The sequence below is a fragment of the Cryptotermes secundus genome, unplaced genomic scaffold (genome assembly GCF_002891405.2).
Source record: "Cryptotermes secundus unplaced genomic scaffold, Csec_1.0 scaffold58, whole genome shotgun sequence".
NCBI classification, from domain to species: domain Eukaryota; kingdom Metazoa; phylum Arthropoda; class Insecta; order Blattodea; family Kalotermitidae; genus Cryptotermes; species Cryptotermes secundus.
The window spans coordinates 521,347-538,765 of NW_019734309.1; the positions used below are offsets into that span (position 1 = coordinate 521,347).

General features: G+C 46.3%; 1 protein-coding gene across 7 annotated transcripts in view; it reads right to left on the reverse strand.

The window, feature by feature from the left end:
• LOC111868402 (rho guanine nucleotide exchange factor 12) overlaps nucleotides 1-17,419 on the reverse strand; it is a 443,237-nt gene that overhangs the window by 333,358 nt on the left and 92,460 nt on the right. For 6 of the 7 annotated variants that reach the window (XM_023859000.2, XM_023859001.2, XM_023858999.2 and 3 more), the window contains one exon: nucleotides 2,538-2,777. The exons of the other annotated variant lie outside the window; for it this stretch is intronic. In XM_023859000.2, the coding sequence (XP_023714768.1) occupies nucleotides 2,538-2,777 (240 nt within the window). The remainder of the gene's footprint in view (nucleotides 1-2,537; nucleotides 2,778-17,419) is intronic. 7 annotated transcript variants of the gene reach the window in all.

Below are 17,419 nucleotides of genomic sequence, written 5' to 3' on the forward strand. Positions count from 1 at the left end.
AATACCGGAATAAGGGCAAAGTCCAAAAACCCAATAATTCTGAGTGTTCCGCTTCCTTCTAAATTCTCTTTCCGGCAAGCACGTGACCGGGGTCCGGCCAATGGCTCATGTGCGTGCGTGTGTGCGTGCGAGTAAACGTACTTCACAAGGTTGGCAAGCATATTTTTGGTTGAAGAATGCAGTCTTCTGGGATTTGGCACCGTGTATATGTGGTGTTAACCGACGTTTCGGAGGAACGTATCGCCCCCATCTTCAGGGTTGAAGAAAAAGTATAAGTAAATCTGCAAGCGACAACACCGTGAGACACGANGAAGACTGCATTCTTCATAGTCACCGCCGTGAAAGCCTCAAATCTTACATATTTTTGGTTGTTGCGTATATTTTCCTTTCATTTCTATGTTTTGAGGTTAGAACCTATTCAATCTGCTTGTGCCACAGATACGCTGTAGCAGTAGTTAGGTGGACTGTTTTCTTGATGAGCAGCGTGCTGATCGCAAGTAGTTCTGTGTGGGCCCTGTCGTCACTCACGTTGGCCCCTGCAAATCTTCACTGTATCATTTATGGTCACTTGTTCCTCCGGCCTGTGCTTGAAATTCGTAATTCTGTCATCAGCATCACTTTACAGTTTTATAGTTTTCACGACTTCTCTTTCGTAAAGTCTGTAAGTGTCTGTCTGATCCGACCGTGTACATCCAGGGCAGTTCGCTGCCGCGGTTATTACTGGTTTCGATATCTCGATTCCAAGCATGCATTCGGGAAGCATGTAAAGCTGCGACAATCAAGAGCAACAGCTCGAACCCTCCTGAACTCGGGGAAGCATGTACAGCCGCGACAATCTGGGGCAACAGCTCGAATCCTCCTGAACTCAGGGAAGCATGTACAGCCGCGACAATCTGGGGCAACAGCTCGAATCCTCCTGAACTCAGGGAAGCATGTACAGCCGCGACAATCTGGGGCAACAGCTCGAATCCTCCTGAACTCAGGGAAGCATGTACAGCCGCGACAATCTGGGGCAACAGCTCGAATCCTCCTGCAATCTGGGGCAACAGCTCGAATCCTCCTGAACTCAACAGCAAGAACCTTCTCTACATTTACGGTAAGAGCCTGGCTACGGGAGGGGCGACCGAGGGGTCGGAGTTCGATTCCCAGTAGGGTTAAGAATTTTCTTTTCTCCACGACGTCCAGACCGGCTCTGGGGTCCACTCAACCTCCTATCCAATGGGTATTAGAGGCTCTTTCCCCGGGGGTAAAGAGGCCGAGGCGTGAACCTGACCACTCACCTCCAGTTAGTGCCGAGGTCAAGAAAACGTGGGGTTCTATACATCCACTCCCCCATACGCATTCATGTTGTAATCTTTAGTTCGTTGAGCACAGGGACAGCTTCACCTGTACCTACATTTACACTGAGCAACCCCGGCTGCCGGAAACCTCTGCATACTAAAACTTCTCGACTTGGCGGCTTATAGAGGTGTAGCTGGATGCAACTGTGTTCAAAATCGTTATTGAGAAGTCGGGGCCCCATTGTACAGTAAGGAGACCCCCTGCGGGGCCACGACCCACAGTTTAAAGCATGAGTAATAAGTATTCGGGGTAGGAAAATAATTATTACAAAAAATACTTGTAAATCTTATTGTTTTGCACGCTTCGTTCTCTTATCCAGGCCTCTGTGGTCTAATGGTCAGAGTTACTGCCTGCAGATCAAGAGGTCCCGGGTTCGATTCCCGGCGCTGCCAGAATTTCTGAGAAGTAGTTGGTCTGGAACGGAGTCCACTCAGCCTCGTGAGGATAACTGAGGAGCTTTTCAAGGAAATAACGGCTCCGGTCTAGAACACCGAGATTATCGGCCGTGGAGACCCGTTGCGCTGACCAGATGACACCCTCTATCCGCAAAAGTTGACACTAACTTCGGCGAAAAGCGGCGGTCGCTCGGTCGGTATAGTTCGCTTGCGGAATACAGGCGACGGAGTTCTTTTTTTATTCAGTTGTGGTATCTTTCAAGCGCCGGTGGAGGTGGGGCAGTTGCCTGGATTTCCGCTTCCTGATGGCGCACACTGGTGCTGCTGCAAACGAAGATTAACACGCCTTTGCATTCTAGGCCACTTCGCAACTACCAGAGCCCCTCTTGGGGCATGACCAGATCTCAAAAGCTTCAACTTTACGGTTTATCGTCATGGTGTGTCCCCCTGTGACGTGAAAACAGGCCAGTCCGCTACAAACATCTTCATCAAGTGTAGTACACATATTTAAAACAAAAATACTCTGCAGTTCATTTAAATAATATTAAAACAAACTGAGTTCCTATCCCACCTTCAACACATCGCAAAAGCCAGCCAGTTGCTGCCATAGCTGTTTGCTATAAAAATCATTTTCAACACATAAATACAAATTAGTAGGGGGGGCACGGTGGAACAAACAGTTACCACCGTGCTTTAAATGGTTAAACACGTACGGACAGTAATCAATCCCATTCTGAACATACCCACAAAGCAAGCAGACCAAACTACTAAAGCAATGTGACGTCAGCACGTGTTACTTACATAGTGGTTAGTCGGCGACAAATGCGCGTTATGGAGGCTCTCTACGCCCAAAGACTCACCACCATCAGCACATTGCAAGTGAGGGCAGTAGTGGCGTGGGGGTAATGGAGGCGGAGCGCCAGGTGTTTGAACAGGGGACACCAGAGGACGGTTCCGAGAAGGTAAAGGTGGAGGAACCTCTGGTGGCTCCTGGTGGTCAAGGTTACCTTCTGAAGGATGGAAGTGAACGGTAAAGGAATACTGCAAGAGAAAAAACAAAAAGCCACAATGTTAGAATAGCAAACACTCTTGGTTAAAATACACTGCACATCACAGGGTCTGATCAATGCGAGGACATGATACAAAGACCGTCAGTCTGAGGGTACGACCAGACCTCCTCTTTGGGTTGCTTAACCATGCTTTCAGCATCTACACTATAGAGGGAGATCATACACGTGGTATCTGTCATTCTAAGCACAAAAGTGTATATGCATAAGTATCCTATTCCGAACGGTTTCCGAGCCAGAGCTATTTCACTGTACAGTTCCGAAACTGTTCATAAGAAAGAAATACTGCGTGTTGTTTCTAATAAAAAAAAGGTAAGGCTCTCCCTGTAACAGGACGTGGAGGTCCATAAGGTTGTGAGACGCCGAGGTTTCCACATTTTCCAGACAGTCGGCTCAAATATGGCGGTGAGGTTGTCAGCCTTACGCTCCGACCGGCCGCCCTTTAACCCCCGTAAGTCTGGTCGCGCCAAGCTCAAGCGGTTAGTCGCTGGCTTCCAATCGCGGCGGCCCGGGTTCGATCCCGAGTCCGGTCAAGTGGGATTTGTGGTGGACAAAGTGGAGCTGGGGCAGGTTTTCTCCGAGTACTTCGGTTTCCCCTGCCAATCTTCATTCCACCAACTGCTCCACAATCACCCTCACCTATCATCTGGGGCTGGCACAATAGGCCAGAAAAAGCCGCAGTACAAGGGACTTAGTCCCACCCCACTAGCAATAATAAAACAGAAATAGTTCCACCCCCACTAGTAATAAAAAATAATAATACCCCCAGTAAGATTCATGGTACTCATTTTTGTTAGAGGCTGAGTCGACCCCAAGACCCCAGTGCGGCTGGAAAGATTAGGTCAACTGAAAAATCCATTGACCTCTTCGGGAATTGAACCCTCGATCTATCGCCTTGTAGCACAGTGCCTACCTACTGGACTACAACTAAAACAATCCCGTTATGAAATTTCCAGTATCTGGTCATCAGTCAATATTTTGTGATCCACCATTGGCAGACCTGTGAAACTGCAGAACATGACACACATTAACACACCCACACACACACACAGCAACAAGAGATTTTAAAATTAAATACAAAATTTGAAGCTACTATTATATGCAGACTAGAGGCACGAAACACCAGAGTTACCCTCCCACATTACATCTAGAATTAAACTAGCACTTGAGTAGAAAGCAAATATTGAATTTGCAGGTCTCACAGCACTGACTGTGATTCGGGACCATCTTCTGGGATGTGACGCCGTGTAGGCAGGAAGAAGTTTACTGCCTCCGTCGTCAGGTGCTTTATAGGACTCACCCAGAGTTCCCTACGTCCAGCTCGCTCTGCTTCCCGTTTACATCCTATTAGCTTCGTTTGTTTTACTATGAGGACAGAGGCAGTATGTTCCTCCGAAACGTCTATACACATCGTGTAAGGGGAATGTTTAACATTATTAATAATCCGACCTCTTCACAGAACTAGGAGTTCTTTACACAAACAGGGACGACATCCTGTTACACCCAACACAACAGCAGTAATTGTCGCTAAAACAGGCGACATCTATATTAAATGCCGTATTCCCCCGCATCTTCTACAGCCATCCCCTTTTATACATGAATTCATACAAAAGGTCTTACCTCACAGAGAACATATTATGATTCCATTACAAACCTCGACCACACGATTCTGATTGAGACAAAACATATGTAAATAAACTCTGTGGGCAACATGCTAAGTATTTAGTTATGGTACATACAGTTACCTGTGTTTTGAACGGAAGTACTCCAAATCCACTTAGAAAACAAGTGATGCTGACACCACATGTCTCCGTAACAAAACCCAACCGGTTAATGCTGTTCGGGGAAACAGTCGCTGTTTATTGTGAGAACCATACGGAACACACAAATACATTTCCATATAATATATAAGAATTCAGTCCGTACCTCACAGGACACACATTACGTCTCGGCTACAAAGCCCAACCGGTTAATGCTGTTCGGGGAAACAGTCGCTGTTTATTGTGAGAACCATACAGAACACACAATACACTTCCAAATTATATATAAGAATTCAGTCCGTACCTCACAGGACACACATTACGTCTCGGCTACAAAGCCCAACCGGTTAATGCTGTTCGGGGAAACAGTCGCTGTTTATTGTGAGAACCATACAGAACACACAGATACATTTCCAAATAATATATAAGAATTCAGTCCGTAGCTCACAGGACACACATTACGTCTCGGCTACAAAGCCCAAGTGGTTAATGCTGTTTGGGGAAACAGTCCCTGTTTATTGTGAGACTCGTATGGAACGTTCCACCAAAAGTTATCCCCTGAGCTAGCTAAATACAGAGCTCTTTATTGCTAAACTAGGTGGCACGTATTAGTTATTACTCATGCCACCCAAAGACACACTGAATTACACTTATGTCTGTTACAGTGTTGCGTTGCGTCCGGTGATTACCAATGGTGCACTCACAGACATTAAAAAGAAGCGACAGGTAGAGACTGAGTCCAGATGTCAATAATACAGGGAATAAAATATGTCGTGTCTAAATGATGAAATGGGAAAAGTCGGCCTGACAACACTTTCAAACTGCTCCGGGCCAATAAACGACAGCAAAACATAATTCAGCAATGTGTTCTGTGTGCGCGCTTGCACTACAAGCATAACGTTGCCTCTGATTTGCGACTCCACGCACTCCTGAAAACGCGTCCTTCATTATAACATACGGGGAGTACATGGTTACATTCCTGGAGATCAAGATTCAGACCTTTTGTAGGATTTGAGGTTCTCACAGCGGTGATTATGAAGAGGCGTGTCTTCTGGGATATAAGGCTGTGCAGTCCGTTGAAAGTCAACCGACGTTTCGGATGACAATGTCTGTCTGCCACCCGCTTTCACGCCGATTTCCTTCACGACTTATTCCCCGACACTGACGACGGACGCGACATAATCCTCCGAAACGTCCGTTGACTTTCAACGGACTATACGACATTATATCCCAGAAGACAGAAGATCAATCCTGACTATGAGACTGGCTATTCTCGTCCATTTTTGTGCTTTTCCTCAGTCCCCCAAGAAACGGCGGCACAGTACCTATATTAGGCCCGGACCCATTCCTTCCGAATTCCTTCCAATTCATCCTCCATCTAAAACCCTACTCACCGATGCTATGTAGTCTCGACACTATACGTATAAATACTTCCACAAACAAGGTAAAGTCGTTCCTGTACTTAATTAAGCATTAGGCAATCAAACGTATAGATGTATTTCTTTTTCCCCCTTGGCACTACAGCCCCAGTGGGCCTAGGCCTACCTCCATGAACTTCACTTCGGTTTTTCTAGATCTTACACATTCGGTAGGACTCCTTGGGCGGGTGATCAGCTCGTCGCAAGGCCTCTACCTGTACACAAACACAGAAAAACGCACACACACAAACTACCTTATTTACGCATGTATAGGCCGCACATTTTTTGCCAAAAATTCAAGAGGAAAACTGGGGTGCTGCTTATATTCGAAATATTCGAAATCACACTTCATTTAAAAAAAATTATATTCATAATTAGTAATACAGAGTGTAATACTCCTGAAATAATATTCCAAGAAAATTATTTTTTCTATAATTTGTCTGAAAATTGTGCTGCGGCCTATACATGCGTAAATACGGTAAATATCCATGCCCTGAGTGGGATTCGAACCCACGATCCCGGTTTTCAAGCGAGCTAAGACAGTACATGCCTTAGACCGCTCGGCTACCGTGACCGGCAAATGTATGTACAGATCCACTTATTCTTGACATCGGCACTAACTGAACTTGAGTGATCAGTTTCACGCACCAGCTACTTTACCCCGTTCCCCAATGGGTAGGAATTAATTAAGCACTACGCCATAAAATCGCATGGGGGAACAGATGTATAGATCCACTTATTCTTGACTTCGGTACTAGTTGAAGTTGAGTGATCAGTTTCACGCTCAAGCTGCTTTACCCCCGTTCCCCAATGGGTGGGGATTGGGCCTCAGAACAGGTATGCACGACATGGAGAGGAGAAAAAGCTTGACACCACCGGGACTCGAACTCCGACACCTCGGCAGTCCAGCCTGTAGACGGTCACTATACCGACTGAGCTATCCATGCCGATAAATAACAGACCGAAAGAGAGTTAGAGAGACATTACTTAAGCTTTTTATACATCTACAATGAACCAGATGTGTGACCCACTGCGCAGCCGCTGTCCATCTACACCGCGCACGAGCCGGACCGGCCATCCTGAGGTTTTCCTCAGTCCCTTCTTGCAAACGCCGGCACAGCACCTCATCAGGTGAAGCTGTCGGTTGGAACACGCTTCGTAACTTCCCCATCATCAATCAATCTTGTTCACATTCCCCGCTCCCCTCTACGCCATTACTAAGAAATAATTCAGAGATCTTTCCTTTATCCATCATCAGGCACGTCGATACCCAGTCACTTAGCATGAGACGCAAACTTCAATTCAGGGCGAGAGAGGGGAGGGGAGGGGAGGGGGAGACTGTGTTGCAGCATTACTTGCTAGTTCCCCGCCACTTTCCGAAACTTCTACATCACTACACCTTTCGGCCAATATTGGTCATCTTCAGGTGTGATAAAAATTGCTGACGAAACCCGCTGTGGTTCCTTCCGTTAAGAACAGCTACACACGAATACGGGGAACTACCCATCACCACGGGGGCACATGGGCGCACAGATGAGGGCATACCCCATAGCTCCTGGTCCGTCTCTGTTCTGCCTTCCGTTGTTTACACATTTTTCCGCTAGCCCATCATTTCTACTCTGGTTCCTATTTCAGCCCTCACCTCGGCCAGCATACCTGTCTCCTGCGGTCTCCAATCCAACAACTCCATTCAATTCCACTTCTGACCAGTTGTCACGTTTTTAGTGACTATAAACGTGGTTTAGATTGGTCACTGGATTTACTACACACTTATATACAGCACATGACTACACTTCACAGTTCACCATTACACACAAATGTGTCCACAGCCACGTCTTCCCTGCCGTTACTTAGCAGTGGCTTCCTCTTTCCTAGGTACGCCCACAATGCTTCCTCAAATTCTTCCATCAGGATGTGGCGAAATGGAGGTACGGGTCCCCATATCCCTAGCCTTGGTACTAACCCTGGCCACTTTATCTTTGGTGAAACAGCCCCCAGCACCCACTACACAGAAGGGTGGGAATCTAAGCCCGTCACCTACAGAACATTTGCCTCTCAGAAAATACACTGCGTCGGTATTATAAATATCGGCCGTTTAATCACGTTTAAGGAAACATGTTTCTTGAATATTACTAAACATTAATACGCCGTGTGGGAAATAAAGCAGTTTCCTTTATGTTAAAACAGATGGTAGACACAATTATCTCTGCATCTTAAAAAGCAAATAATTAGATATGTAAAGATACTGCCACGTGACTGAGTGTGACTAGGGAAGAATTTTGTTTTGGTAACTGGATTTATTGAAAACTTGCACAAAGTAACTACAAAGAACTACGACAGTCTCACTTAGTTGCTCCAAACATCACTGTAACTGCAGCACACATAATAGTCTTCTCAGTCTTCGCTAGCCGTTGCTTGGTATCGGTTTCCAACGGCGGATGTCCCCCTTCCTCTGGGTTCCCGAACTCTCCCCGACCTCAGCTACCAGATTCTCACTTCTCACATCTACAACTCTGAAGTCAAGTCAAGTCAAGTCAAAGTCACATTGCGACTGACGGTCAGTCAGTCAGTAAGCCTTGGTGTCGAGCCCCAAATTAATTATTACCGTTTGACAGTTACGGTCTTGTTTCTGTTGGGCGCCTTCTCTGACGAGAGGACGGGTCTGTCTTTTGTATATGCTGCTGGCCCTTGCCAGCGCAGGCTTACTCGGGTCCGAGTCCCTTGGGACTCGCGACCATATTTTACTGTCTCAGAATTGACATTTCCCTTTTCATCGCCTCCTATGACTCGCAGGGTCACGGTGGAGGTATTAGACCCCGCCTCCACACGGGGTAATGCCTTGAACTCAACTCTCAACTGAACTACCAGTCCTCGTTATACAGCCCCGGCACGGACCGCGCAGAAAACGTCTCTTCCATTACTGCGTGTTTTCTGGTTGCCGAGGAAAAAACGTATCCACAGAGCTGTTCTACTGTCGCTTGTCTACACAGCTGTCAATTGGCAATGGGTCTACATGTCACAATATAAACACAGAATAAGTATAAAGAAAATAATTTCTGGGAAGAACTTATCATCTACTTTCCTTCGATGTGACACCGACCACATTCAAAACCAAAAAATTAGGGGTGGGGGGACGAACAGCAAGGTGATGTCATAAGCCTCCTAACAAGACTTCTGCGGGATACAGAGACAGCAAGGCCACCTCGTAAGTCTCATAAGCTCAAACACCCAGAAGGACAGACAGCGAGGTGATTCCGTAAGCCTCCTTCTGTATCTCAAAATAATGAAAGTGGGTCAAGAAAAATCCAATCACTGAATAAGCAAACTGATATACTGCCAATCAATAAACGGTAAATAAGCAAATCCATAAATTCGTATGTCACAGCTGCTACTCACAGCCTCACTTGCTGAAACACTCAAGCCGAACCACTTCCGTAACTATGGCAACGCATTACAACACATTACGACCTGTCTCCTGATCATCTACTGTTCAGAGAAGCACAAGTTCGTTGCGGCTCCTGGCAGGAGCAGGCACCTGACTGACATTCGGCAGGACAGCAAGAAGGGCAAGTTTATATCGATTTCCGTACAAACAAAAGACTGGGAGCGTACAGTTAGGAGATAGTTACTTTGTCACGGGCGTGGTGCTCTTTCGGCTTGCGTCGTCACGAGATCACGGATTTCATTATCATTACAGGTTCGGCTCCGAGGGGGAAACAACCCCCCCCCCCCAGCCAGTCTCGAACCTTTGCAAATATTTAATTGTATCATACGCAGTTGTCCGCTCGGCCCACCACTTCTAAGACTTCTTACAGCCCCATTAACACCCATGAGACATGGGCGCCTAACTTTCCGATTTCGAAATTCGGACTTCTACAAATGCTACAAACCCGGAAGGTCGAAGTTTCAGTCCCGATGAGGTCACAGGATATTTTTTTTTCAATTTACCTAATCCTTCCAGCCGCACTATGGCCCTGGGGCCGACTTAGCCTCTAACAGAAATGAGTACCAGAAATCTTCCTGGGGGTAAAGTGTGGCCGCCGCGTAAGGCTGACCAAACCGCCATCTGTGAGCCGACTGTCTGGAAAATGTGGGTGACTCGACGTCTCACAACCCTCTGGGCCTCCACGGCCTGTCACATGTTTAACATACCGTGATGCTGTAATGCCTTGAGACGTAACTCTTTAATAAAGAACGTTAACATTATAAGTGAAATTATGCTTGTGCTTAAGTAAAAAAGCAATATGCCATGAAGACGTATAGGATTCGTGACCTCTGCACTAGATAGAGGTGAAGTCAGCTTCACGCCCCATCCTCTTTACTCCTGGGAAAGACATCGCGGTATCCACTGGATAGAAGGCTAGGCGGGACACAGTCTGGACGGTGTGAAGAGAAAAATCTTACACTGCCGGGGATCGAACACCGGCAAACCAGCGCGTACGCCATTGCTACATCGAGTGGGCCATTCATGGCCAAACGTTAATTTACTTACTTGTTTTAATATAGTTAATAATGTATTATTTTATGTTCATTTATATATTGTAAGACAAGAAAGGATTTCGGATTGAAATGTCTGGATATGAGCGTGAGCCCCGGACTCCAGAAATGTAACCATCTTAAGACGGATCAGTAAACAGGTCAAAAATTTAAGCAAATAAAAGAGAAGTGATGGACGTAATTGGTCTTCTATGTGTATCACTGGGTAGCAGCACAGTTCAGGTTCATGATGGTCTGGGTATCAGACGCGCGTGCGCATGTTCAGAGGCTGGTTTCAGTAGTCAAAATGGCGACCGTGCTTGAGGAGTAAGATACCGAAGAGTATCGTTATGTTGTGCGTTTGTGTGTGGGAAGAAGGACTCAATGCAAAGGATATCTATAAAGAAATTCTGTTTCGGTGGGAGTGTTTGTCGCGTAAAGCGATTCACAACTGGGTCGAGAAATTCTCTCAAGGACGTTCGAAAGTCACGGGTGATGCCCGACCTGGTGCGGAAGTGGCTGAGACAACAGCCAAAAGACTTCCATGCTGAGGGTTTCGACGCACTGGTAAAGCGATGGAACAAGTGTATCAATGTTGGTGGAAGATATGTCGAGAAATTAATGTTCCTTCCAGGTTCTAATCACGTATTTTACGTTTTATACTGTCACGTGTAGGTGTAACTGTTAGACGTGGCTTGGATTAGTTTGGATTTACTGCACTTATACACTCAACTCGATATTACAAGCAACACAGCGCTACCGCTAACCTCCGCAACTTGCAGTGTCCTTAGTCTATTATAGTCTCCACTATCCTTTTCCTGGCAACGGGTTCTAACAACAGTCTCGATGAGTTACACGCTCCAGATATCGCGGTACTGTATACAGACTTTCACTTCTCAACTGAACTGCACTCAATAATTCTGATGCCTCAATTCCTCTGCTCCCAAGCTCAAATCCTTTCAGGCTGGTGTCTCGAAACTCAAGTAACTCAAACGATCTTCTTTGTCCTTTTTATAACCCCTCGGCATGGACAACACACAAAACACAGCTCTATTTTTGCGTGCATTCGTTTGGGCGGAAATGTGTTTGCTCAACTGTTCCACAGTAACGTCAGTACGCGTCACATCTCGTATCGTGGCACGTTCTCTATTGTTGCGTGCGGGCATTACCTAGCAACGCCTGTTTCTCTGGCTCCACAGTATACCCATTTGCGACTTTAAGACCTATGGCCTGTTTTCAGAACGCAATGAGGGTTGAGTCCGAGGTACGAGTGAGCACCGGGAATTTCGGCCACACCCTGTAGCGTCCCTGTAAACTACCGATGACCTCCCCTATAATGAAGCTTGTGCAGCCTGATCCCAGACACATGCGGCTGATAAATTCCCGCTCGTCCAAATTTAGCCTTCTGGGAAGCGATGCCGTCTAGTCTGGTAGATATTTAGCAATGCTTCGGGGCTCCGTGCGGCCACACAAACTGTATTGTTTCAGTGATTTGATCTGGCATACACACCAAAGCTTTTTTTTCAATATGTATCAAACTGCAGTAAAAGGAAATTAGGTGATTAATAATTCCCATAATTTTGTTTTTGAACACCCTGTGTTAACTGCATGCAACAGCACGGTTCTGCCGCTTCTCATGAGACATGGACCCCGTGTGGCTCGGAACCAAGAATCACAGTCCTGGAGAGGAATAGTGGAAATTTAGCAGTCAAATTAGTCACAAGAGGTGTCAGTGACTGTCCGCTCGAAGTCAGAGTGACCAGTAGCAGTCAGACACATAATCTCGTCGAAAACGCGGCACACATCCATAAAAGAAAAAACTCCTGTTCATGGATCCATACTGGAATTGAAACCAAAATGACTGTGCTGGCGAGGGCCAGCAGCAATTTAACCGACTAACCGACCACTTATCAGTCACCTCTCTTAGCTACGCACATAAAACATTGTATATTTTTCCTTTCCAACTTCCTGTTTCTTTATCGTGGATCTGCGAGTACCCCTCGACCCCGTGACCCCCGCAACACTAGCTCGGCCTGGTACTACTGATACCACACAGAACTGCCTCACTAAGTAAGCGTGATCCGTACATTTTGGGGACTGACGAATGAATTCAGTTCACACCATCTGATGCTCCTTCCCTTCATATGCTCCTACCAGAACTCTTGTTCTCTCCGTGCATGCTAAATGCTCTACCCATCTCACCAATCTGGGCTCGATCGTGAGGTCAACGTAAAGGCCGCGCCATAGCTCAAGTGGTTAGTCGCTGGCTTCCCACCGCGGCGGCCAGGGTTCGATACCGGGTCTGGTCAAGTGGGATTTGTGGTGGACAAAATGGCGCTAGGGCAGGTTTCCTCCGAGTACTTCGGTTTCCATTGCCAATCTTAATTCCACCAAATTCTCCATCATCATAATCAACCGGCCGCCGTGCCGAGTGGACCCAGTTGGACTCCACGTAAACGTAAAGTTGTCATGCCATGAAGACATATTCAGGAGTGAAGGTACAGCTCCACCATTCTTGATCTCGACACCAGGCGGAAGTGGATGACCATCTTCACGCCCCCGACAACTTTATCCCTGGGGAAACAACCTCGGCGCCCACTGGATGAGGCTGGGTGGGCTCCAGAACGGGTCTGGAAGCCGTGGAGAGAAATCTTGCCATGCCGAGAATCGAACCCTTGCAACCCAGCCCGTAGTCCGTCGGTAAACCGGCTGAGCTATCCTAAATCTTAGATGTTATCGTTCCAACATTATTTCGCGAAGAGCACAGATTGTGACACTCACGACGAAACTTTCCCCAGCCTCCTCGTTAATCCAGTGCTTCCCTCAGCACGCTCTCCAACATGCACACACTCTGCGGGCAAATTCGTTCTTTTGGAAAGGAATAAAAGTGGTCTTATGACATCAACAACCCCATAATTCCTGAAAGCTGGAACAGAGGAGCCAGAAGAGACGGCTGTTGCAATACCATATGAACATACGAACGGCGGACAAAATAATGGAAACGCTTGGAAATTTGGGAATATAATTTGTGTTGGCTATACTGAAAGAACTTCAGTTGGCAACACTGAAAGTTCTTCCGTTTATTTACATTTTGTAGTGTTCGTGTAAGTGTATTTGTGACTGCGTTGAGTGACAGTCCTGTGAAAGAGTTGGAAAATGGGAGATCTGTCCGATTTTGAAAGAAGACAGATGGTTCCTGCAGCATCTGTTATAGAAAGTGCCACATTATTAGGTGCACAGAGAGCGACAGTTTCTGAGGTTATGTCGCCGGCATGCACGAATCAAGGAAAGAAATCAACGAGGAGGAACAGTGGGCGGAAATCAACGTTGATAAAGAGATCGTCGTACGTTGGGCCGCAAAATCACACAACTACAGCAGCACAGGTGACAGGACAGCAAAACTGGATATTCGTCTTGAAGACCCAGTTTCCACAAAAACTGTATAACGTGAGCTTCACAAATCCAACGTCCACAGTCGGGCTGCAGTTGCTATATCTACTATTACCGAAACTAATGCTCAGACGTGTAAATGGTGGTGTCATGACCATAAAACCTGGACATCAGACAACTGGAAACGCGCGTGTGATATGGTCAGATGAGTCGTCCTTCACACTGTTCCCTATATCAGGAAGAGTTTACGTTTGGAGAACACCCACAGAAGCCTGCAATCCGCAATGCCCGCCTGGGTCCAACAGTGAAACACAGGGGAGGTTTTGTAATGATTTGTGCAGCAATATCGTGGTATTTTGTTGGTCCCATTATTACCCTTCACGGACGCGCCACAGCTGGCTTCCCACAGCGGCAGCCCGGGTTCTATCCCGGGTCTGATCAAATGGGATTTGTGGTGGAAAAAGTGGAGCTGGAGCAGGTTTCCTCCGAGTACTTCGGTCTCCCCTGCCAGTCTTCATTCCACCAATTGCTCCACAATCACCCTCACCTATCATCTGGGGCTGGTACAGTAGGCCAGAAGTGGCCGCAGTTCAAGGGACTTAGTCCCACCCCACTAGCAACAAAAGAAACTACAAGTGAGTATGTGAACAGGTTGGGTAATCAGCCGCATCCCATGATCCAGGCTTTATTTCCGAACAACGATGCAGTTTCCCAGGCGACAATTCCCCCATTCACAAAGCTGGAGTTATCTTCCTTTGAAGAGCATGAAGGTGAACTTCAGCATCTTCCCTGGCCATCCCAATCACGAGATCTGAACATTACTGAACCACACTGGTTAGTTTTGGAGGCTACAGCGAGGAACAGGCTCCCATCTCCACCATCTCTAAAGCAACTTGGAGATGCTCTTCAGGAAGAATGGTATAAAATTCCGCCAGAGACCGTGCAGAACTTGTACGGGACAAGTCCAAGAAGGAATGTGGCTGCTCAGAAGGCAAAAGGTGTTCAAGCACCATATTAATAAAGAAATGTGGACAGTATCTGCAGTGTTTCCAATATATTGCTCAGCTCCTGTATATGCAACGTGTGACATGAGGCCTCAAAGGCAGAATATTGCAGAGAAGCGCCACGGTTTCTGCGCGCTGTGACTGACTGCTAGCCACGGTCCTGAGCAGGTTGATAGGGTATATCAATGGTGGCTTTCGCCAGCACAGTCAATCTTGGTTTCGGGCCCCGACATTTTTGTTCTTCCCACGACATTTTGGTGTTTTAAAATGGAGCCTCCTCTTCTACAACAGGATGGGTCTGGCGACTACTGGTCACTCCCATTCCTGGGGGGGGGGGCTCGAGCGGGCACTCACTCACCCACTAACTGCCCTTTCCACACACACACCGCCTCTAGTCCTGAGCAGTAGGATCTCGGGTCGGACTCCAGACAAAAACACCGCCTTCCACAATTCCCCTTATATGTGTATCTGCTATAATGTTGTTTGGCAACGGCTAGGTAAACACGTTCCTGCTGATATGAATACACAAGCAGCAATAATATTGTCGCGTGTAGGATGGTACGCGTGACGAAATGACGGGTTATATTTCGGATGATTGGATTTATTGGAACCTTGCTTACAATCTTTCTCTTCATTATTTACTAGAAGCAATACAGCACTACCGCTGATGTACACACTTTCCAATTCAACGTTGCACACGCACTAGGATTCTGTTTCCACTAGTCGTCTCCTAGCAACGGATCTCGACACAGAAACTGCCACTTCAATCACTCTGTACTCCTCTGTCCCAATGGACATGCTCCACTCTCGTCCGTGTGCTCTCAACTGCCCTGTACGTCGGGCAATCCAAAAGTTAACGAAATTTGAATTTTGCGCGCGAATGGTTATGAGTACATCGAAATACCGCTAAGTGTCTCCTCACACATCCTTCTTGAATCAGTGTGGCAAGCGGCGTCGAGTTGAGTGGTTGGGTTTATTGTTGGGGTTCATCACAAGGTCTTTCGAATTCATCAATAACAACCAATCCAACTAAACAGTCTACATATTTAAGAGTATCATAAAATTACCCACAAAATAAGGGAGAATTAATTACAGTAAACCCTCGCTAATCAGGAGTAACGGGGGGGGGGGCATCCGGATTAGTGACACGAAAGGTAGCCCCAAAAGACAAAAAAGACAAATTTAGAAGAGAAATTAATGGAAAAGTTAATGATACAAGTAGTGTTGATAAATGAATGAATGTATAAGGGGTCGGCCTTCTTGACCCTTGCACCGCAACCACAGTCATCTATTGTGAAAGTAAATAAATGAAAATATTTCTATACAGCCTTTATTTAAGAACTATAAAAAGACAGTACTTTTATTCATCTATTGAAGACCCAGAAGTTCTATTTCTTTCTGAATGTAATAACAATGCAGGTTTCAAAAAACTGTCTCAAGTTTTGCCTGAACAGACAAATGACTCGTTTGCCTTCCTAAATGCCATATGTGACTTTAAAGCATGTACTCACCTGATAACAGCACTTTTCATATTTCGATCCGAATTACCCCACATTCAGGCTAACTGTAACCGGATTAGCGAGGGCTTACGGCATTTTCCTAACAAATCATACTTACCAGCTGTGGAAAATCTACTTGAAGATGAAGCAAGATTCCCTCTAATTACGCCGATAGCGTACCGCAAACCACAATACTGACGTAACTGTGTCACGTGCCCTAGCAAAAACCATGCGACCGCTGTGATTCTATGTCCAGCTGTTTGTTTCTCCGTGAGTCATTAAAAAAAAAAAGCAGGGGCTCGTGAGAAGACAACCGATTGTCAAACTGGCCTTGACAAACTGAGGATACCGTTGCAGTTATCGCGCGAGCCATTCCGGGTTAAAGAGCGGGCAAACTACTCAGCCGCCCTTATCACGAGCTCTCCTTACGGGCCAGAGGCTGCACAAGTTTCCAGCTGCCTACAGCGATTAGGGAACGACCTTATTGTCAGCAAATACTGATTACTGGATTCGCGTATCTTTGCCCCACTTTTCGTAAATCTCACAGACACTCGTCGATTTTATGGGATAGCAACCAAAGATAAAGTTCAGAATTACTGGGTCTTTGAACTTTGCCCTTCGTCCGGTATGCCAGAAACTAGAAAACAAGACGTTTCGGAAACTGGACTGTTTCCGTCCTCAGGTGAGGGAAGGAAGACAGATACTAGGTTGGGTGCCTTACAAAGACCTAACCGCAATCAGCGAATATTATTTGGGAGTGTATTTGTGTGTTGGGAGTGGCCCAAGGACTTTACAGAAGCGACAATGACTGCCTTAAAGAAAAAGACAAAAGCCACAAAATGCAGCGACCATCGCGCAATAAGCCTTATTGCACATACTCGTACAGCAAAGATATAAGCAAAGATACTTAAAAGAAGATCGAAAGGAAAATAGAGAATATACTTGGAGAGGATCAGTTTGGATTTAGAAGAGAAAAAGGAACCAGGGATGCAATTGGGATGATGAGAATTATAGCAGAACGAACTTTGGAGATAGATGAACTATGTGCTTGCTTTATAGACTGGCAGAA